The 23858-nt window shown below is 40.4% G+C and overlaps 2 protein-coding genes across 2 annotated transcripts in view; one reads left to right on the top strand and one right to left on the bottom strand.

Annotated features, from left to right (window-relative positions):
• The window catches only part of tmem198b (transmembrane protein 198b), a 28884-nt gene extending 12541 nt beyond the window's left edge, over positions 1–16343 (top strand). The window contains exons 2-5 of the mRNA XM_026933175.3: positions 5070–5357; positions 9994–10575; positions 13655–13854; positions 14753–16343. Of these exons, the coding sequence (XP_026788976.3) occupies positions 5189–5357; positions 9994–10575; positions 13655–13854; positions 14753–14905 (1104 nt within the window). The 5' untranslated portion in view covers positions 5070–5188 and the 3' untranslated portion in view covers positions 14906–16343. The remainder of the gene's footprint in view (positions 1–5069; positions 5358–9993; positions 10576–13654; positions 13855–14752) is intronic.
• Positions 16344–16759: 416 nt separating this feature from the next.
• desmb (desmin b) lies at positions 16760–23858 on the bottom strand. The gene is made up of 9 exons (XM_026933174.3): positions 23203–23858; positions 22346–22406; positions 22127–22222; positions 21310–21471; positions 19898–20023; positions 19591–19811; positions 19134–19177; positions 17675–17763; positions 16760–16871 (listed from the first exon to the last, which is right to left on the bottom strand). The coding sequence occupies exons 1-9, from the start codon at positions 23781–23783 to the stop codon at positions 16830–16832; spliced, it is 1422 nt and encodes a 473-aa protein (XP_026788975.1). The 5' UTR covers positions 23784–23858; the 3' UTR covers positions 16760–16829.

Raw genomic sequence — 23858 nt, 5'->3', positions numbered from 1 at the left:
AGACACACCAAGATGGAGGCAAAGGCAAAATAAATGGGTGAGAATGGAATGTTAAGGGATACTGAGAGGAAAACGTGTCAGAAGTGGAAAAAGCTGAAGGACTAGACAGTGTGTGTGAGAGAAATCTCTTATAGACCATAGTTGTAGAATAGCTTATCAATTTCTGGAGGGTAGGGGGTGTAAATGGAGCAATAGCTGAACCAAAATCCACTTAATCTTCTTCACTGCTTTTGTTTTCAGCCGTATTGATCTGGCTTTGTGTGTGTGTGTCGGTGCATTTCTGCTGGGGGGGAAGCAATGGCACTATTTTATACCTATTTGTATAATTAAAGAAATAAACAATGTCTCTGTTATGCTATAGAAAATATTTTGCTGCCATGGTTTGGCTCCACCTATCACCTTAGAGGGAAGGGTTACTGCCGGGTTTGAAAAAAGTGCTGAGAAATTATACTTAAGTGAAATTATAGATAATGTGTCAAAATCGTACTCAGTTAAAAAAAGAAGCAAGTAAAATAAAGAAGTTGCTACTTTTAAATGGTCTCAGGTATTTAAAAGTAAAATGTAATATGTTTAAAGTAATAAAGTATACAACACCAAGCTTATTAAAAAAGTAGGGTACATAAAAATAAGGCAACATAAATCCACAGCAACCCATTGCAATGGTAAGTCCTCATTATACAAGATATGTGTGTGTGTTTGTGTGTGTGTGTGTGTATGTGTATATATATATGTACATTTATATATATATATATATATATATATATATATATATATATATATATATAAATTACACATAATGTATTTTTTTTTTTATTTATTAGAATGGACTTTGGGAAAAGTAGCTGTGCAAAAATAGCACCATCTATAGCAAATGCAGCAAACAATGGTTCTTTTAAAGAAAGGATATTTAAAGAAAGGATATTAAAAAAAACACTGCACTATTTGCTATAGATGGCACTGTTACTATTTTTGCACAACTTAGTGAAGACTTCCTTCTCGATTGAGTAAATGGGGACTGAGGACTGAAGAAACATCACTGCAACTGAGAAGTCAACTTGGGGTCTCCTTCCCAAATCCCAGTTCCTTCCCTGTTTACAGACTGATGTCAAATCAACATGGTCTCACAGCATCAGCATGGGGGCCACAGCATCAGCATGGGGGCATCAATTTTCCCACTTCGTCTGTCGAACGTGCCAAAAATGGTGTAATTCCAACCGGCAAATTACCGTTTAGGATGTAATGCAGCACTATATTTTATACCAATTCCATATCTCTGATGTGATATTTGAACCTTTCTCTGCTATGAGCTCAGTCCTCTAGTTAAGAAGGCTGTGTTTATCCTTCGTATTGGTTTAAACTTTTAAACAGCACTTATGGTTGTTTTAATAAAAAATTTTAATATGTATAATATATATATATAAATATGTACTTGATTAGAATATTTTGAAAATCTCATTAAAACATTAATTAGAATTAACTGAATTAGTTGGGAAAATTGCCCAGCACTAATATATATGTATGTGTGTGTGTGTGTGTGTGTGTGTATATATATATATATATATATATATATATATATATATATATATATATATATATATATATATATAATTTGGGTATGTGTGTCTGTGAGAGTCAGACAATAGGTTCTGCACTGTTAGGTTCTGATTTGGTTACAGTGTCTAATTTGGATAGGGTCATGTGTGACGCAGTAATCACTCTGTCAATGAGAAGTGCTTCTTCTGATTCATGAGACAATTCTAAAAAAAAAAAGAAAGAAAGAAAATGAAAAAGTAAACGGATCATGCCGCATTTCTGGGATATGTGAATGTATGTCTGTAGGGATAGAATGTGACATATCAATGGTTAATAAATTATATCAGGATAAATCAAGAGAGGGTTAAAAAGGACTTTATGACAGGAAGAGCAGGACAGAGAGAGTAGCAGTAAAGCGCAGTGGACAATCCAAAGTAGTGGATCTGACCCAGACACTCCAAAAATACCATATCATGGTATATGAAGACAATTCTACAATACACACAGTGTATCATGACATTTCCACCTTTTCCCTGACTCCTACATTTTTCCTTGATTTTTTTTTCAGTTGCTATTACAGAAGTACCAGATTCGTACAGGTTCTGTAAAATCCACCCAAAATGCACTTTGAGTCATAGGGAATAAGGGAAAAAAATATATGATGCCACTATTCCAAACACATGCTCGCAACGACGCATTTCAGTCTGAAATAAATCTCTTTGCTAAACTGGGACAGATTTAAGTGAAATCACAATTCTTTGCTATCTAATATTGCTATACTACATTGTTCTTCCTGTTTAAGACTGTACTGTTTAACATAACAGTACATTATTCCATACACTTCTGTATTATGTACACCTGATCTTTTGCTTCAAAAAAAAAAAAAAAAAAAAAATGATAAACACTTTCCAGTCCTGTATTAAACATAAGTTGATCTTATTGTATTTTTATTCGTGAATCCATCAAAACCATTTATAAGGCCAGCCATGCAAGGCTGGGTTAACCTTAAAATCTCAGTAGATAGTGCCAGACCCCATACCTGACATGAAAATTATGGGTGGGCATGCGTTAGTGACCCTAATGCCACGGTGTCGGGAAAGTAGTTGCTGTTAATTAGCATACAAATTCACTTTTCCCATTAAACATGTGACAAAATAGACTAAACAGACTAAACCAGATCATTCTTTGTCATCTTGAAATCCTGCACTGGAATGACATGAATCTTTCTCATCTTAGGTTTATGTCAGCAAAAAGGGCCACTAACTCAATGGAACCAGTGGGCGAATGAACACATTGTTTGTCCATTTGAAAAATTGGGAAAAGATTTAGTGTTTAACCTTTCCTTACCTGTAGCATCTTTTGCTTTATTGACTACATATCCCACAATCCCTTGTTCTGTCCAGTTGTTATTCATGAACGTACCCCCCCTTGCCCCTGTCTGTCTACACTTGACCTGTGTGCATTTTAATCAAGTGTATTCATATTAGAGTGGCATTTAGACTGTCGCACACATGCATTTTTATTTCATCCTAACACGTGTCTTACGTTGCAGAACGCCAGACGGCGTGACTATGTGACGCCGAACTAGAATGAAATATGTGTGAGGATGTATGAATGTGTCTCTGCGAGTGTAGGTGTATGCATGCTGGTGAATCATGGCTTTGCTTTTGTATCTCTGCCAGGGTGTTAGTCGGAAACACCAAAATGAGACACACAAACCACAGGGAGATGGCACCCTTCCGATTGGCTGTTAGGCTGTTGCTATGGGAGGTTAGAATGCCCTCCCATTGGTCACTTCAGGCAGCCGAGGACAGTGCTGTGTGGTTGTTATGGCAATAGACAGGAAGTTGGAGATTGTTATCATTGGGAGATTGAAAGTACAGGATGTGCTACAGCACTGAGGATCAGACTGCAACACTGTGTTTCACAGAGCAACAATAAGTAACACCACTATTCTGCCCTGGTCCACCAGTGTTACATAATCTCCAGAGGAGAGATTATCATGGTATGTTTATAGAGGGAGCAAAAGAGAGACAGGAAGATAGAATGGGGGGAATAGAAAGGAAAAATTGAGAGAGAGGGAGAATAGTGAGGGGAATTAGAGTAGAGAGAAAATACCAAATAAAAGAGGATGAGTGGGAAAGACAGAATCTAAGATAGATAGAGGGGAATGAGTAGCAATGAGAATGACCGATTAAGATTGAGAGAAAAAGACACATGGAGAGATGAAGAGAATATATTTATCTCAGCACCTCTTAAGTCATGATTTGTTTCAGTGGATGGATGGATGTACAGAGATACATGAATGGGAGATGTTTGGATAGATGATTGATGGATAGATAGAAATGATGAAAAAATTATGAATAAAGGGATGGATGGATGGATGGATGGATGAACAGAGATATATGAATGGGAGATTTTTGAATACATAGGGAAATGGATGGATTGACAGCTGGAAACATGAATAGGTGGACATATAGAGGGATATAGAGATGGAGGGATAGGATATGAATGGATCTAAGATAGAGTTGGGGAGAGAGAAAAAGAGAAGGAAAGATGGTGAGAAAGAAAATGACAGGCAATGGAAAGAGAAGGAAAAATGATGGATAGATAAAAGAATATTTTCATCTGAGCTGCTTTTAAGTCAAGATTAAAAAAGAAATCTATTGTAATGATTGGATAGATGGAGGTATGGATGGATGGATGGATGGATGGGAGATAGATGGAGAGATGGATGAATTGACAGAGATACATGAATGGGAGTTTTGGGTGGAATGGGAGCGGGATGTTTGATGGATAGCTGGAAACAAATGGATGGGTGGATGTAGAGAGGGATAGGTAGAAGGATGGACAGAGAGGTTGGGGTGAAAGTGGAGCTGATGTAAACAAATGAAATTCAGAAATCTCTTTTAGCTGAAAAAAAAGTAGTTCTTTGTTTTGCAGTATGTGGAAAATTCACCACAGAAGATAACATGAATAAGCTAATTATGAAATTTAGTTGACTTTGCCTTTAAGTTTTAAAGTGTTGGAGCCTGGTTATAATAGTTAATGAAGAAAGGATTGTACTATATCTGTTCTTTTTTTACACAATATAGCAAGCCTTGATGCATTGAAAACTCAAAATGTCTTGACTTTGATTCATATATCTGGGCTGACTCACTGTTTAGCATGTGGCGTGGGTTTGTATTAATCACATTTAAAAATAAGAAACAGATCTCGGTGATCTGCTTGGAGGCTCTCACTGATATATGGGGGAAGAAGAGATGATTACATCATGTCTGAACAAGCAGAGTGGAGAATTGGACGGAAATGAACTGTGGGAGAACCGCACCGCTGTTTCTGAATGAGGTGCAGTTTTTCGTCTCATATGATCCTTAGGAGCGTGTGAGGAAAGACTGAAAGGAGAGAGACAGACAATATGGTGTTTCTTTGTGTGTTCTACAATCGGCAGTATTGCATTCGCAAAGCCTTTTGCTCTAAAAATGTTGATTTTTTTTTTTTTTTAGCTCATAGTTTTTACGCTTTTGTATTTCCAGGTATATCCATGTGGACAGGAGGTGTTCCCTAATCTCAAAGCCCCTCCCCTTCCCTTACCCATTCCCCTCCTTGGATCCTGCCATTGGTGGTTCTTTTCGCTTGTCGCACCTTGGTCACCATGACGTCCACTCTGCAGACGTTGGCCTTCAAACTGGCTCCGCCTCCACGAGAAGTTGGTCCAGAGCCACTGGATCCTTGCGATTTGGGAACGGATCGTCGGTATGAGGTTGTACCCTCTGTGGTCTGCTCCATGTGCTGCCTGTTCGGCATCATCTACTGCTTCTTTGGTATGTGTGATGGCCATGTTTCTTCAAATATATTACTGATAGTCTGATATGACACTAAAGCCTAAAGCTTTTGGGGTGGCCTTTATACATTCTGTGCCACTAAGACAATTTTAAATTAAATAGATCACAGTGTAGACATCATCAGGTGTTGTGCTACAATTAAACATTATCCATCAACAGGGTTAATAAAATATGTGAATGGTTTACAGTGTAGGAAATTAGCTGTTTAGGTTAAGCTGCCTGTATTCTCCACCAAAATATGTAGCTAATTAGCAGATCAGATCAGAAGGGAAATTTTGCGAACTTAATATTTTAATAGCTGATCAACTATTCATCCAGCGATAAGTTGAAATTAGTGTATTTATTAATTGTGCATGGGATATTTACCTCTGTGGCCACCAGCAATAATGTCCTAAATACAGTGAAACACTATATTAAGAGCACAGTAAGAAGGCCGGCAGTTTAAAGCAGTAAATTATAAGCACAGAGGCACAAGACACTTGCATTTAACTTTATTTAACTATTCTAAGACACAGAAACTAATCTAACACAAACACGCACACACACATAAACGGAGTGAAAATGGCTTTGAACAGAGAGTGAATGAATTCCCAAGTTTCTACCACTGTGTGCTATTTCTCAGAACATGACCTGAACGAACCATCAACTAATTAATTTAACCTTCACGTCTTTTAGAAGGGTGTTAAACGTTGTGTTAAATGCACCAGGTCGACCCCGAAGTGCCTGTTCCAATCAGCATGATCTTGGGGCAGGGTATAAACTTTGTGTTAAATGCACCAGTTCAGTGAGAATCTGGAGGTACTGTACTTGCGTTTAAGTTGTCTCTTTGGACAGGGATTCGTCAGCGGTCTGGTTGCTTTTGATTAGCGTCTCTTAAGACCAATCAGGATGATGAATGGAGCGAGGCGCGCACCAGCGGAGTCTCTCAGGCGGGCTTGATGAGCTTGGTGGTGGTTCTTTGGCGCAGTTGCAACTGAAGTCAGAGGCTTTGAAGGAACCGGTCATTACAGACTTGGCAAATGGTCAGAGCAAGTGTGATGATCTCGTGATGTCGAGGGCAAGAACTTCTGGAGCTCTTGGTTGATGAGAACTCCTGGTGATTTGTTGGAAGAGACTCCAGGAGTCATTGAAAGAGACTCTGAGTTTCCTTTCTTTCAGGGGGTTTTAACCCTTTCTAGTTGGGCCGACCCTAAAGTGCCTGTTCCAATCAGCATGATCTTGGGGCAGGGCGTAAACTGCATTCTCCCCCTCTGATACTAATTAACATACTGGTCTCCGAGTTATGTGCTTTGCAAACTTTCGACAAGTCAGAGTTAGACTTTGTTTATGAATTTTGTAACATGGATATAATAACACTATACTCAAATTTACTTTATCCCAACTCTTAGGAAATTACACAATGATCACACACATACCAAACAAGACATTTATAAGCTGTGGTTACTAGATAATACTGCTAATAATCAGCCAAAATAATCATATAATACTCAACCACGATAATACATGCTAAGCAATCAGATTAATAATGGCAACCTTGTGGCTATAAGCATGATATAAATAAGGCATGACATTAAAAGACAACATGTTTTCAAACCATGGTGCGTCATTTTAAGAGTCCTTGCCCTTTTAGGGGATATAAAGTAATCTGATGCATTCTGTTAAAGCTGAGTTCTGTGGGATGTGTGACTGGTGGTGAGAACAGGGTGATAATTGTGTTCCTGGGGGAAAGAACAAAGGGTCTCAGTCCAGAAGGCTGGCCTATGTTGATTCTTTCTTGATGCCTCCCTGGGTGAGTCACCCCCCATTTGGCCTTACGTTATCAGATTTTTGGCTCAGGGTCCTTGGGTGTTATCCTGTGGACCAGCCATCCGGTCTTGGTCAATGGCCTAAATCAAAAGGTTTGACAAGGTTCCTCTTGGCTGAGATGGTTCATCCTCTGGTCAGGGATGTTCTAATGTTTGCTCTGTTGTTCACAGGATAGCTGAAATTAGGTAGGCGGTAATTCATTCGGCTCTTCAGGGTCTGTGAGCGAGGAATCATTGTTTTATGGTTTTCTTGCTGCCTGTTCACTTAAAAATCCTACACCACTTTAGTCAGTGTGGCCTATAACATGAGGGTGAAAACTTTACACAACCAACCAGAAGGTCATTTACTCTTCAATCAGGCTAGTTAAAAAATTTCAACGGTTAAAAATAAGTAGATGTAGCACTATGTAGGAATTTAGTGTTGTTCACTGATGGGCAAAAGGACATATGGATGGGCAGAGAGATAAGAGATGTTTGGATGGATGGAATGGATAGATATAGAGATGGATAAATGGACAGAGATACATGAATGGGAGATCTTTGGATAGATTTTGGGTGGATGGGGAAATGGATAGATGGGGAAATGGATAGCTGGAAACATGGATGGGTGGATGGATATAGAGAGGGCAGGAGGGATAGAGAGATGCAGGGATAAGTGATGCATGGTTTGAAGTATGGATGGAGAGCAGATAGATGGAAAGATAAATGGATAGAGCGATGCTTGGATGAGTTTACTTACTTTTTCACAGTACTAGGTGTAGATCCAATGGATCCAATTTAACCAGAGTGACTTTTTTTGCACAAGTCTAAAAACGTAACATAACCAGCCAGAGTTCTTACTCTTCAATCGGGCTAATTAAAAACTCAAACGGTTAAATGACTAATCACTAAGAAAATAGCATTAGCAGCAAATTCATGGCCATCCTTCCTGTAATGGGGCTATTTTGTAAAAATAGGCACAAGCTAATATGATATGACATGCTTTTAAAATCTCATAGCTCACAATCACAATGTGGACAAAGTGATGTGCTGTATGTAAAATGTGTGATTATGTAAATAAAGGCCATGGATGGATCCACTCTGACATGACATGTCTTGGTGGTCCAGAAAGCCTTGAGTGACATTTGTTTTTCCTCACAAAATGAAAATATTAAAATGTAATTTGTTGATCTCACTGTCGCTTCCTAATTATGTCCATGGTAAATAAATGTTAGCTCACTTCATTGTGTTTACCCAGAAACCAGATGGAAAATGTCTGATCAGACCATTGTTCAAGCAAGGAGCTTTTTTTTTTAATTACCATAAAACTACTACTGCTCACTGTCCCAAACTCTAATAAATTTTTTCAGTTAATCAGTTCCAAGTATTCTGCAAAGAATGAGTTCTCCATAAATCTTATCTAAGATTCATGCACAGTACCTTTTTGTTCTGCCTCTGTTTGCCCATTAAAGGCCTGAATGTAGTATAATTTTGTTTCTGTCGAGATGAAACTCAGTCTGTCTCTCAGACGATTGCAGATGGGTGGGTGATGAAAGCGTAGACATGCTAATGCGATCTGAAGAGTCACAAGATCACACTAGTGAGCCATTTTTGAACTGTGAAGTCAGCGCAGCTGGTAGATATTCGTGTTTCCACCAACTCCCGTCCTCTCGTTTTGCATGACTCATGTGGCTCTCATTTAGCCCATTTTCTACATCACACAACTTCTCTCTCTCTCTCTCTCTCTCTCTCTCTCTCCCTGTCTGTATCTCACCATCCAATCTGACACTATTTTGTTAGTTTCTGCACACTTTGAAGTAGTGCTTCCTTATTTCACACTGTCTATAACTTTGAGTTCTCCACAGTTATTAACATGGCATGTGGTGATGTCAAAGTGATGCAACTGTCTAAATGCTTCCCCTTTCAAGATATTGCGAATTCAAATCCCATAAACAAGCATAATTAGCCTTGCTGTCGGTGGATTTCCTTTCTCCTCTGTTGATCCTAATGATTCTAGCAAATTGCGATTATCTTGCTAGTTCGTGTATACAGAACAAGGCAGTTAGGGGTGTCTAAGCATGTTCAGGGAATGGCAGTCCAAAATTATTGGAAAATTGGGAAAAATGCATAAAAAAAAACTTAATCATATCACCATGAGTGATATTAACATTTTTTAAAATAGTACCTGTATTTATACTCTATATGTCCAAAGGTTTGAGAATACCTGACCATTACACCCATATGTGGGCCTTGCCCCAAAGTTGGAAGCACACAATTGTATAGGATATCTATGTAAACTGTAGCATTACAGAACTAAGGGGCCCAAACATGTTCCAGCTGGTCCATGAAGACATGGTCTGCTAAGGCTGGAGTGGAAGAATTCGAGTGGTCTGCACAGAGCCCTGACATCAACCCCACTGAGCACCTTTGAGATGAACTGGAATGCTGACTGCACACCAGGCCTTCTCGCCCAACACCAGTGCCTGACCTCACTAATGCTCCTGTGGCTGAATGAGCAAATCCCCACAGCCACACCCGAAAATCTAGTGGAAAGCCTTTCCAGAAGCGTAGCCGTTATTATAACAGCAAAAGGGGGCTAAATCTGGAATGAGATGTTCCACAGGCACATATGGGTGTGATGGTCAGGTGTCCACAAACCTTTGGTCATATAATGTACCTTTCCTTGTCTTTGGGTATCATTTTAACCTTAAGTGTACCTTAGGTTCAGTACTGTCATGACCTGTTACTTTAGCTAGTAATTTAGTCTGAGGGATGGACTTTATAGAGCTAATAGATGAGTAATCTAATAAATTAAACTGTCTGTCTCACAGGCTACCGCTGTTTCAAGGCCGTGCTCTTCCTGACAGGCCTGATGTTCGGCTCAGTGGTGGTCTTTCTCCTGTGCTACAAGGAGCGAGTGCTGGACACACAGCTGAGCGCTGAGGCGAGCGCGGGCATCGGCCTGGGCATAGGCACACTGTGCGGTCTGGTCACCATGCTAGTGCGCAGTGTTGGCCTCTTCATGGTGGGCCTGCTGCTGGGTCTGCTGGCAGGCATTGGCACTCTGGTGGGCATGGAGGAGTTGTCATCAGCACCACCACGCTCCGTGTGGGTACCGCTCGGGGTGCTGCTGGGCCTGGGAATGCTGTTTGCTGTTCTCACACTGCAGTGGCAGCGCTTCTTCACCACTCTGTCTACAGCAGCGTTCGGAGCAGCAGTCATCGCTGTGGCAGCTGATTATTTTGTGGAGCTGTTCGCATTGGTGCGCTACATCTATGAGCGAGTGAAGGCTGTACCGGCGCGCTCCCAGTGTTGGGTGACGTGGGCCGTGCTTGGAGCCTGGCCTGCCCTCGCCCTGCTGGGAGCGCTCGTGCAATGGCGCGTGACAGCTGAGGGATACTCCCACACTAAAGGTGAGGATAATGAGAATAGGAACAAGAAAAAAGTTTTTTGGGTATGGTGGATTGTTACCCTACATTTACACATGCAACAGAGCACCAAGCAACATTTGAACTCAGACTTCCCCAATTCTATTCTTGAACCACATTAATATTTACAAACAAAGATCTTCAGTTTCTTTTAGGGTGTTTTCACACTTGGTGCATTTCAGTGCTCCAAGTGGTCTCAGATCCATGACTCTTCATTTTTGTGTGCATATATGAGCACAACAAATGAACTCAGACCCCTCTAAAGTGACCCATAAGCAATCGTTTGGAGTTCATTTTGTGGTCCACCTGATTTGTGAATTGTGAAAACAAAGTTGTCTCAGTCCGCTTCACATTTTGCTTTATAGATTAAGGAATTGAGGGTTGCTGTACATACGTAGCTCCAGTTTTCTGTCCCCTAACAGATAACAATTTAAATGGCTTTCCTTGGGGCCATGTTGTCCCACAACAAGGTCAGCAGTGTTAGGTAGCAACATGACAAATAAGCTAATAGAGCCACTGTGGCACTCGCAATTATGTTACAGAGCTCAAGTTGTTAGGCAGCAGTAATAATAGTATTGTCAGTGATGGGAACAATAGTTACTGTATAATACTATTAGTATACAGTATGTGTGTAATATATGTAGTGTATGCATGTATTTTGTCTACCCCAACCACTCACATCAGCCAGTATTACATGTCTACTTCTAGCCAGTACTACTTGTCTACTACTCATGTGGCATGAAGCATGAGTTGATTTTGATGGCTCAGGATCAAAAATGTTTCTGGTATTTCACTTCAAATCTGATTTGCCTGCTCTGTTTTCCAGCCAGATCATAGCATTTCAGCCAAATGATTGCATGTAAAGTATCCATTTTGGATGGCGTATTCACTATTAAACTGATTAAGGAGTTGCAGTGTGAGCAACAAGTGGTCTGAGATCAGATCAAGAACCGAGTCCCCCTTTGAGTCCACTCGTATTGCGAACATCGAAAGCACTGAGGCCATTTGCTTCTAGTTCCGATTTGGGTCCACTTTAAGAGGACTGAGTATGTTTCATTTAAAAAAAACTATGTGTGAAAACTCCCTTAAAGGATCAAACTCTTACACATTCACTTTCTCCTGATTGGTTGCAGTGCCTGCCATTCACCTTGTAGCTGGATATATGTCTAATATAATTTTGTAAAATAACTAAATAAAACAAAATTAGATTGGAGTTTCTCTTGCTACTCCATCTGTAAATCAAGCGAAATCATGTAGGGGTCGCGACCCCTAGTTATAACCATAACCTGCCTGTCAACTTGAAGTCTGACGGTTCTCCTCTGACCTCTCTCAGCAAGGTGTTTCCACCTCCAGCAATGCTGCTCACTGGATCTTTTTTGTTTTTCACACCATTTAGTGTAGATTGTTGTCTGTGGAAATCCAAGTAGATCACAGGTTTCTGCCCTAGCCTGCCTGGCTCCAGCAACCATGCCACTGTCAGTCACTGAGATCACATTTTTCCCCATGCTTGTATTTGAAGTGAACTTTAACCGAAGCTCTAGGACTGCTTCCACATAGTTGGCTGATTGGATTAATTGCATGAATAAGCAGGTGTACTAGTGTTACTAATAAAATGGCTGTGTAGTGTCTATTGTCACATTCGTTTTCAATACAAGCCATCTTAAAGCTACAGTGTTTTTAGCAAAAGATTTCTTTTGCTAAAAATGAAACTAATCTTTTAACCACTCTTTACAACCTTCAAAAAGCATCTCAGAAAGCACAACAACCTTGAGGCAGATGGGCTACAACAGTAGAAGATAACATCAGGTTCCACTCCTGTCAGCCATAAACAGGAATCTGAGGCTACAGTGGACACAGGCTCACCAAAACTGGACATTTGAAGATTGGAAAAATGACACCTGGTCTACTGACTTGATTTATGCATCAACCTACAAAGAGTAGGGCCAGAATTTGGTGTCAACAGCATGAATCGTTGGACCGAACCTGCCTTGTGTGTACAGTTCAAGCTGGTGGTGGTGGTGTGATGGTGTGGGGAATGTTTTCTTACCACGCATTGGGCCCTTTAATGCCAATCGTGCATTGTTTTAATGCCACGGCCATCTTGTAACGGCTACTTCCAGCATGATAATGCACCATGACACAAAGCACACATTATCTCAAACTGCTTCTATGAATATGACAGTGAGTCTTACCAGATCCCTGAATCCAACAGAGCACCTCTGGGTTGTGGTAGACCAGGAGATTCACAGCATGAATGTGCAGCTGGTAAATCTGCAGCAATTATGTGGTGCACCAGTGTCAACACAGACCAGAATCTCAAAGCAGTGCTTCCAACAGCTTGTAGAATCTGTGCCATGAAGAACTGAGGCTGATCTGAGAACAAAGGGGTTTCCTATTTAGTATTAGCATGGTGTGCACAGAAGTACAGACAGCAAACAGACATTCATTTTTATACTTGCACAAACAAATTTCAAGCACACGCAGTGATTGGTAATAAAATATTGAAGAGTCCACATTGATTTTCCCGCAAGCTGTAGTACATGTCTGCCAGACCAACCAGAATTATTGTTTTCAGTTCTCTATCTCTAGAACACAGCATCATTACGAGCAAGTGATTGTTCTTAATGTGTTTTTTAAAATTTTTTTTATTTGTGATCGTTTGTGTATTGCAGCTGTCTTCCCAATTAATTATATATATCTAGTGTTTCAGTGTGTGCGTGCATTACTGTTTGTGTGTGCATTTTTTAGAATGCATGATTGAGGCTTTCTGGGTGAATGAGTGTATTGGAGAGTGTGTCTGTGTCTGTTTGTGTGACTGTGTATGTGTGGGCAGTGTGGCAGATGGCTCCGTCTGTCAGTGTGCTCTAAGAAGTATCTCCAGCAGGGATCTCTCTGTGTGTGTGTGTGTGTCTGTTGTAAATTACATTAAACACATCGTAAAAATTGAAATTGAAGTATATGTGTATTTTTTTTTTCATTTAATAGTAAATGAGGTTTTAATTCACACTTTCTATTAACATTAAACCCTGTGGTCTGTGTCCACCGTGTATTTTTCATCTGTCAGTGATGATAAGCCGTCAGCAGCGGCGAGTGCAGCTCATGCGGATCCGACAGAAGGAGGAGAGGAGAGAGTGCAGCAGGAAGAAGAGGAGGAAGCAGCAGTCTCAACACCACACACACTCAGGCAAAGCAATGCACCCAGAGCCACCGTACCGTAGGAAACCCCAGCCCGTCCGCCGCTATGATGGAGATGTCCTGTCTCCTGTAAGAAATAAGTGCACAAGCACACACATTTATTTGTACACAGCTCATCTATCATATGGTCACTGGTCAAGTGCTAGAGGACAGCTAACCCAAATTTTGCATGCAGAAGATTTAGAGAGCTTTATTCTCTAGTCGCTCTTGTGGCTTGTGACCATGTAGGAACCAGTCCTGTTGTCGCTTACGGGTGTGCACTGTCCAGCATTTTTGTTTTTAAGGTTCAATGAGAAATGGTAGTAGCTAAAGTTTATAGCTACTAACAAGTTATATACTGCACTAATTGTTTGTCTGAGTTGAATGTTAATTGCTAGGCTTCGTACTTGCTTCACTGGCATATTTACAAAGCAAGCTAACTCTAAAAGCTATGCACACTCACAAAGGCAGCAATGATCTCTGCTACTTCCTTCCAAGCTTTATTTTTCTTGCTAATGTTTCATACACAGTTATTGAGAGGTTGTATATGACAGGATAAGATGTTAGCATGGCTGTACATTTTTCTTCAGACTACATGCTCCATAGGATTGCCCAGAGGAATTTTTTTAATTTGTCGCTTTACTGTGTCATATCTAATTTGAATAGTATTGAGAAAATCTTAATTCAAATTTCACTTATTGCTTTGTCGCTTGCCGTTGTCGCCGAATTCGTGGATGCATGTTGCATTCATATATAGAAAATGAATGGTCACCTGTCGCTTTATCACTTGATAGTCTGACTATAAGATAACTGTACACCTATAGTGTGTGTGTGTGTGTGTGTGTGTACAGTATGTGTTTCCTATAAAGTAGCCAGTAAGCATCACACACTGCTTTAAAAACCTGTTTCTCTCACAAATTTGTACCTAGTTACGACTTCTATTTTCACCAATATATCAGATCCTCACTCTGTTCTCCCTCTGTTTCAGAGCTACATCCAGAGTTTCCGAGAGCGGCAAGGAGAAGGGTGTGTGTATCCTGGTGCCCGGCTCTCTGGCACACACACAGCTGTGGACATGGACTACGACTGCGGCTCAACCGTCCCCCTCACCTCTGGGGCTGGACCTAACCCTCGAGTGTGACGACACACACTCGCACATGGTTGCACACTCTGGCACATTCACCTCACTGTCCTGGTGCTGTCCCTGACCTGTCTGTGCGTACACAGCTGTAAGAACTGTATAGACAATGAGCGGGGGGAAGCTACAGACATGAGCATGTTGCTTAATGAGTGTATTCAAGACTTGCACGCACCTACACACACCCATACACACTCCCATTCATGCATACGCACACTACTGCTGAACATGTGCCTGAGCTGTGGCACATGAGTCACTCTTAGAATTATGAGGTGAACATCTGTAAAAGAATAAATCGAGGCTCAGCTCCATCACACTTTTTTTAAATTTTTTTTTAAAATAAAACATAATGTCAGTGTGATAAAGCAGCGCAGTGAACCCCCGTAAACATTTCCTGTCTATCCTGCATTATTGCAGCGAGGAAATTCTCTCTTGGTGCTGAATCTTGTAACATAAAGATCCTTCTTCTCATTGTAAGTCTGTAGATTCTACCATTTACATCTGCATTGTCATAGTCCACATTTTTGTCATGAACTGTACCAAATAGCTGTGCAGGAGGGGGATTGCCTTGAGGGGGAGGCTTTGGAGACTTGCCAGTGGGAGGCTGTCTCAGGAGAATCTGCTCCTTGGCCTTGTTTTAACAAGGCTGCAGGGGAAAGAGCCATATTACAGCAGACTATCTGGTGCAGTCTGAGCGCAATTTCTGATGGTGACAGAAAAACAGGAGGTAAAGTGATACTCAGGGACGGCTGGAACACTGCGAACTGTTGAAATGCATGGAACTAGTGGCACTAGCACCGGTTGGGGGAGTTGATTGAAAGAAAGACGGAGCTCTTTTTTTCTTTTTGTAGTTGTTGTTTTTTGGACTTCCTGTCACTCATTGCTGTGCTTTTGCCGTGCCATTGTAAAGTGTAGTGATGATGCCGATGCCATCTACTAACATCTGTGGTGTCCTCAAGAACAAAATAGGCTTTCTCATTTCTGATGATCTGTGTGTTTGATAAGACCATGCTCTTCCAGGGCATCTGTTGATCTTTCTTTTTTCCTTCTTTTTTAATTCTGTTGTCCTGTATGTTTCAGTCAAGTCGCTGCACTTTTTTGTATATAGAATGCACTAGAATGCACATTTAGCACATTTACTGTTTTATTTGCCTTTACTATTTATTTGACTTACTAGTCAACTGATTTTGCTATTTTTTTTTATTAATAGGGCGCTGATTCGATGGGCATATAGATGTGTTTATTTATTTGATGGCTTATTTATTTGCATTTGAGACATGCTTACAGACCATTCTCCATCTGACAGCAGAGTTTGGTCGCAAAGAACTGACTGAACGGTTCTCATCAGGACATGCACCTTACAATCTAACGTTATTCTTCTTATTATAAAGCATGTATTTGTATGAACCTGGATATTACGATAAAGTATGTGATTCCAACATGTGGGTTGTGATGTTTTTATTGGGTAGCTCTTCATCTGCATACTTAACACACACACAGAGAGTAGGATGGTTGATGCGTATTTACTTTATTCTGATTTCCTCATCATACATATCATGGTTATGAGTTCATTCTTCATCACTTGCCCTCCCTCCTGTCCTCTCTTGCCCTCTTTATTCACCTACATATCAGCCCCTCCCTGTGTTTTGACCTTTGTCCTTTCTTCTTCCCAAGTTCCTCTCTCATGGTTTGGCTCTGCGTGAATACAGAAGGATCTTCGACGTAGATTCCTTAAGAAATTGTTGTTTCTTTTTCAAAAGGCAAAATGTTAAACATCTCTTCCTTTCTCTCACTGTGGAAGCAGTGCTCATGTTTCAGATAAGCTGTGTTTTGAGTAATGAAAAAAAGCACAGGATATGAAGGCTGGACCTTATGGTTTTATTGAAAGCTCTTGTGGTTTTTATGGTTCAGCTACTTAGGTGAAGCTCTACATGATGTCCTCCTGGTGCTGTGTAGACTCACTCAGCACCTGTAAAAGGCAAAACACATCACATCACACAAGGTTTATTACATGAAAGTGTATAAGGACATTGACATCACTGTTCTCTCTAAGCTCTGCATGTGTAGTCATGCATTTCTGATGATGCTCCCATGCAGTCCGTGCAGAATGCAGATGCAAAAATGTGTATAAAATATGTTGTTAGAAGGGTCTGCGTTTACAGATGGCATTTATCCACATTGCTCACTTTCATAACTAGCATACATTTGCTATTTCAGTAGTTACTCAATTATAAGTTGCAACATTAATGAGCTAAGCAGTTAAGGGTTTAAGGCTTTAATCAAGAGCTCAGCAGTTAGATTTGTTAAGGTGATAGCAACCCTGCAAATCACCTTAACAATTTTTGTTAGCTTTTGTACAAAACTACGACGGCTAATCACTTTGGCTTAGTTATAACCAGTCATAACTTTTCATGCACACTGACTTGTGTGAAATTCTAGGATTTTGCAGTCATGAGAGCATGTTTTGATGTTAAATATCATGAGTCATGAGAGCATGTTTTGATGTTAAATATTGAATATGCTGGCACTATACACACACACTTCTTGTTTTTTTCTTGTATAATGAGATAGTAAGAGTGAAGCTACACTACTGCTGTGAGTACGCTTTAGTGGTAGGTGTTTGTGTGTGTGTGTGTGTGTGTGTTTGCATGGAAGGAAATTCTATTCTGCAGTTCTATTCTGACAAGTCGAGACATGTTGTATGACAATATCTTTACTGGAGCATGTTTCGCATTGAGGTTGTGTGTGTGTGTGTGTGTGTGTGTGTTATACCTCGCCATCACGGGTCTCAATCGTCTTGATGAGCACTGTTTTCTTTGAGTGCATTTCAGCGGCACGTTGTTGGTGCTCTGGGCTGGTCTCTGTAATAGTCACACATCACCACAATAAGCACACTAATCTGGTTTTGAGGCCATTTTTGTTTATGTACAATTTTATATACAATAATATACATACTTAAATGTCTTAAATACATACATAAATGTCCGTCTCTTTGAAACTTACATTATGCCCTTCTGTCTACAGTCAATGAAACATTAAATCTTAAAGCATTAACGTTAAAAAGACCAAGATTTTACTGGCAACATCTCATACATGCAACAAACCTATAAAATAAAGACCTCTTTCTTTTTTCTCAGTGTAATATTCTCAGGTTTGTATTAATGCCCTTGTTGTAAAACAATATCGTTTCTATAGTAACAGCTCATTTACAGCGTGTAGTTTGGTGGATGCTCCACATAAAAAACAGATTTAAAAGATTATTGTTATTTAACAAAGCTAAATTTATAATCATTTGTATGGTAAAGCTTTGTGTAAGGAGATATTTATTTAACATTTATGGAAAGAGTTTCCAGTGTCTGTGCTTTGTAACAGTCAGTTTTCCACGATGGGAAGGTCTTTCCTGTGCTTTCCAAGGCTTTCTGTTTTCTTTTCAAGCTGGGTTTTTGTCTTATTACTTCCCAAGGAAGAGATAGAGAAGCTGGTGAGGAAATGCCTGTTTATAGTAGATGCTATAATGTAAGTGATAATAGGAACCAACGTCTTTGCAGATGTTCCACAACATTAAATATCACTTTATACTATACAGTATAACTGGTTAAAAATTAGCACGTCCTTCATTTCTTAATTTAAAGTTTAAAGTTGCTGTGGTGTAAGAGAAGTACAGTGCTTTGAGTTGTTCTGTTATCAGAAATGAATAGGTGGTAATGCTGTTGAATGGATTTCACTGTTGATTATTTCCCTGTAATATGGATATAAAAAAAACTCCATAACAAGAGCTGCGGTTCTTTTTTTTTAATGTCTGTCTCATTCTAAAACCTTTTAGAGGGCAACCATTATAGGTTTGAATTCTCATTATATAGTCACAAATTTTTTAAACGTGAAATTTATTGAACAAATTGCAGCCATTAAGCTTTCATTATGTGTGTTTCTTTTCAGCTTTCTTTTCAGCTTTCATTTTGTGTGTTTCTGTCTTTCCATTCTTTTCTCAGACACACACATGCTACAAAGTGGCATCGGGATTTGGTTGAAAAACACCAGAGTGTTAATGGTCGTTGTTGTTCATTGTCTTTTAGACTTCTCAGCTGCAGTCCCTAACACGTTTCACCCACTCGAGGTCACATTTTAGTTTGGTCATTCATATCATATGGACAGCAGTGGCTCCAGATGAACATTGTTGTAACCAAAAAATAAGGTTATTTAAGCCAAGTTTTTCCTGTTTTTTTCCTCTTACCTCTAAAGCTAATCTTGGAGTAGGTCTGCATGGGCAGTGTAATCCTGTTGGAGAAATTACAGAGACATTCAAAAACAAATTGTATGTAATATAAAGAACTCATATTAACTTGGGGGACTCTAAGGCATAAAAAGGGTCACTGTGGCAATTTTAACAAAACAGTATAGAAATTATTTATTTGCTTGTTTATTTTTTATCATTAAAATGTGTGGATGTGAAAGAGGCAAGTCATGGGGAAAAACTGCTTTAACAGCAATAAAGCTTCATGTACTAACTCCAAATGATTTGTTAATACTGTTATAGAGGCTACTTTCTTTGTGTTAGTGTCTTTTCCTAAGTTCACTTCAACGCCTTATTAATAAACTTCTTGTGGATGAATTTGTCCAAGGTCGGAAGAAGAAAAGAGAGAAAGAGCAGTCCTCCTACCTGCTTTTAGACAAACCTATCTCCTTCCTACCTGCTCTCTTCTCCCTCCAGCAGCTTCCTGTAGGTGGCGATCTCCACATCGAGGGCCATCTTGACGTTGAGCAGGTCCTGGTACTCGCGCAGGTGTCGTGCCATCTCATCCTTCATGTTAGCGATCTCAGCCTCCAGTCGAGAAATTGTGTCCTGGAAGCCAGCAGCCTCACGTCCATGTCGGTCCTCCATGTCTTGCATCTGCCTCATCAGAGACTCGTTCTGGGGATCAGACACAGCAACGACATTCATTAATGCAGAGGTATGACTGTTGCAGATGTTATTAATGAGCCATGTTATAAACGCACCGTGCCCTTCAGTGAGTCAATCTCACAGGTGTAGGACTGAATCTGGTGTCGGTACTCCATGGTCTCCAGCTTGGCCTGCTTCAGGGCTTCGTTGTTCTTGGATACTGCTTGGTTCAGATCTGACACCTAGAGGTCAAAAACGGGAAAAAAAACATTAATTTATGTTCATTAGGGGATGAAATTTGTTTGTACTTTGTTGTTCTAACCAAGGAGTTTTTCATATAGAAATTGCAATGGTGCCCTGTTTTGTTTGTTTTTTTGTTTGTTTGTTTGTTTGTTGTTTTTTAACATTTATGCTCTGTTCAGGTTTTATTAATTATTATTTCAACAACAATTATTTAATATATTTTAGTAATGTGACTAATACTAAAATGATTCATGAATCAACATGAAACATTACATTATACACTCACCAGCCAGTTTAATAGGAACACCTGTACACCTACGAATTCATGAAATTATCCAATCATCCAATCTCGTGGCAGCAGCGCAATAAATAAAATCATGGTCAGGTCAAGAGCTTCAGTTAATGTTCACATCAAATATCAACATGGGGAAAAAATGAGACCTTGGCATGCTTGTTGGGTACCAGATGGGTTGGTTTGAGTATTTCAGAAACTGCTGATCTCCTGGGAGTTTCATGCACATCAGTCTCTAGCGCTTACACGGAATGGTGCGAAAAACAAAAAGCATCCTGTGTGCAGAGGGTCTGCAGGCTGAAACACCTTGTTGTTGAGAGAGATCAGAGTGAATGACCAGAATGACCAGACTGGTCTGAGCTGACAGGAAATCTATACTGTCTCAACACAGAATGGTGTGAAAAACATAAAACATCCAGTGAGTGGCAGTTCAGTGGGCAGAAATGCCTTGTTGATGAGAGAGGTCAGAGGAGAATGGCCAGAATGTTAAGGAAATCTTAAAGTAACTCAAATAACCACTCCTTACATCCGTGTTGAGCAGAAAAGCATCTCAGAATGAGGCAAATAGGCTACAGGTTCCACTCCTGTCAGCCAAAGTACCATAAACTGAAGCTACAGTCGGCACAGGCGCACCAAAACCCACCAGGTGAGGCGTATAGGTGTTCCTAATAAAATGGATGGTGTGTGTGTGTGTGTTTGTGTGTCTGTATGTATATATATATATATATATATATATATATATATATATATATATATATATATATATGTATATGTATGTGTGTGTGTGTGTGTGTGTGTAAATCATTTTAATCTGAAAGTAACAAGGTGAAATAAAAGCGTTATATGTCGCTAGTCTTTGGATTTTAGTGTCTCTCTCATTCCCTTCATCTCCCTTCAACGGCTTTTGTGTCTGTTCCCATAAACATTGTTTATATTGCTAATAACTGAGATAAAAGATTTAAATGTTCAATTTTGTTCTCTATGTTTCCTTACCTTGGACTTGTACCAGTCTTCAGCCTCGGCGATGTTCTTGGCGGCGATGGCCTCGTACTGAGAACGAATGTCTCTCAGAGCACCGGTCAGATCAGGCTTGGACATGTCCATCTGGATCTGCACCTGAGTCTCTTGCATCTGAGCCTGCAGCTCACGGATTTCCTAAACAGAGCGAAATGAAGAGATGAGTGTGTGTTAAAGAGCTTGGTGGCATCACACACACACTCTTTTGCATATCTACATGTTTTACTTATTATATACGGATATACTGCTCTTGAAAGTTGCTCTGCAATCTCCAGGAACAGATACAGCTTCAGAATTATATTCCAGTGGGACCACACCTTCAGTCATATTTTAATTGTTTAGCTAATTGGCTCATAATTAATGTTTTGTATTGCATCTGGTGCAATATGCTTTAATGTTGTATTTAGTTGCATACTGTGGTGGCAGATTTACCATTTTTTCATATTTAGCATTTAAAAGATTAGAACTCTGTGTGACTTATTTTGACTTAATTGTGTCATATTTTGATTAAAAGATTTATATATGTGAAAGAAGAAAGGCATGTAAAAAAATAAATGGCAGAAAAACTTTTCTGCTGATTTAAAATGATAAATTGTATAGCATAATAAAAATGTTTCTCAATTTTAGATTTCCATATTGTGATGTTTAATATAAAAGTAGCCATTATAGTGCAACATTAGTGTTCTGTTCTAATAAACACCTGCTGCTTAGAAGAAATCATTCTGTGTATGTGTGTGTGTGTGTGTGTGTGTGTGTGTGTGTGTGTGTGTGTCTATGTCTAGGCTGATCGAACCTCCTCGTGGATCTTCTTGAGGAAGGCGATTTCCTCTTGCAGAGTTTCGATGCGTCTCTCCAGGTCCAAACGGGCAAGGGTGGCTGCATCCACATCCTGTTTTCATAGAACATTCAATGTCATTTTCACAGAATTATGGATCTCATATTTATATGTTAAACAATACACACTATACTAATGATGGAAGTTCCTCAGTGAGTTTTTGTGAGGCAGACTTACAGCTCTGAATGCTGCAAGGTTGTTCTCGGCCTCCTCTCTCTGTGCAATCTCCTCCTGAAGCCTGCAGTCAGAGACAGTACACAGATCTTAAAAGCCACTTCCTTCTTTTCCTTTTATAGAGACAGGAGCTTTCTTGCTGTCTCAAAACATACACAGATCAACCCATCCAACTGGATGTGGGGCCAAAGATGTCATGATATTTAGTCCTGAATAGGAAAAAAAAACTGCAGTGACGTAAACTCTGTCAACAGCTGCCTTTATTAGGCCAGAGCTTAAGTCAACTAAGTAGTGTGTTGTTTTATAATGAGGAAGGCAAGACCAGAGCAAATGCCAGTTGCCCATGAAAACATGCTACACCTACGCCAAGAGATCTATAATTCCTTTTCCACATCCAACAGTGAAAGCAAATCCCTCTCGTGTGTTTGCAGCTCTTCTGTCTCTCACCAAACAGAACTGCAGAACTAAACAGCAGGAGCTCAGGGCCCTATTAATATAAATGCGTTCTGACACAGACCTGACCTCTGAGGGCATTCACGTGACCGTTTTACAGACAAAAATAACCAAGTTTCGATAAGCTTATGACTCCTCTGACCTCTTATATTCTCTGGCTCTTCTAAAATAGACTTCAGTGGCACCTACAGTGACACTACAAAAACAGACTGTTGTCATTTTCACAGTGGTAGAGGAAGCGTACTGGTGCACAGTCAAACACGTGGTGTATATGTTATGCTCTTCATTCATACTCTGCTTTGGCTGCTGTAACAATATCTATCGATCAGTTGATCTCGTCCATCTATCTATCCTAATATATCTAATTTATCTTCTGTAATGAAGTGGATTTATTGAGTACTTCTCACCTGAGTTTGAGTTTCTGCAAGTCATCAGCCAGGTTGTCTCTCTCCACTTCAACTCGGGACCTCTGATTGGTCACGACCTCTATCTGGCGCCTCAGCTCCCTCATCTCTTCCTCATAGAGGTCAGCAATGCGCGTTGGCTCTCGGCCCCGCAGTCGCTCCACTTCCACCGTCAGAGCCTGGTTCTGCTGCTCGAGGAAGCGCACCTTCTCGATGTAGCTGGCGAAGCGGTCGTTCAGGTGCTGCAGCTCAGCCTTCTCGTTGGTGCGCGTCTGCAGGAACTCCTGGTTGAGGGCATCGGCAAGGCTGAAGTCCAGTGTCTCACCCAAGCCGGCGGCATAGGAGCGGGAGATGCCTGCTGAAAGAGCAGGGATGCCATAGGAAGACGCGCGGTAGCTGGTATAGCCTGGTGATGATGAACTTGCTGTCTTGGTGACCTCGTAGACCCGTGAGCTAACATGTGAGCCCCCGGAGCCACGGCCAAGCATAGAGGAGCGGGTAATGGGGGTTGTGGTGAAGCCGGGCCCACCGAAGGCACGGCGGTATGAGGAGGACTGGGAGGAGGCGTAAGAGGCGCGGCTCATTTTGGAAGGACGGAGTGGCCACACACACTCACACACAAGAGAGGAAAGAGGACAGGAGTGAGGGGACGATGAGCA

This window comes from Pangasianodon hypophthalmus, chromosome 2 (genome assembly GCF_027358585.1).
Source record: "Pangasianodon hypophthalmus isolate fPanHyp1 chromosome 2, fPanHyp1.pri, whole genome shotgun sequence".
NCBI classification, from domain to species: Eukaryota; Metazoa; Chordata; class Actinopteri; order Siluriformes; family Pangasiidae; genus Pangasianodon; species Pangasianodon hypophthalmus.
The sequence above is the reverse complement of the archived record's forward strand: the minus strand, read 5'-3'. Positions and strand labels throughout refer to the sequence as shown.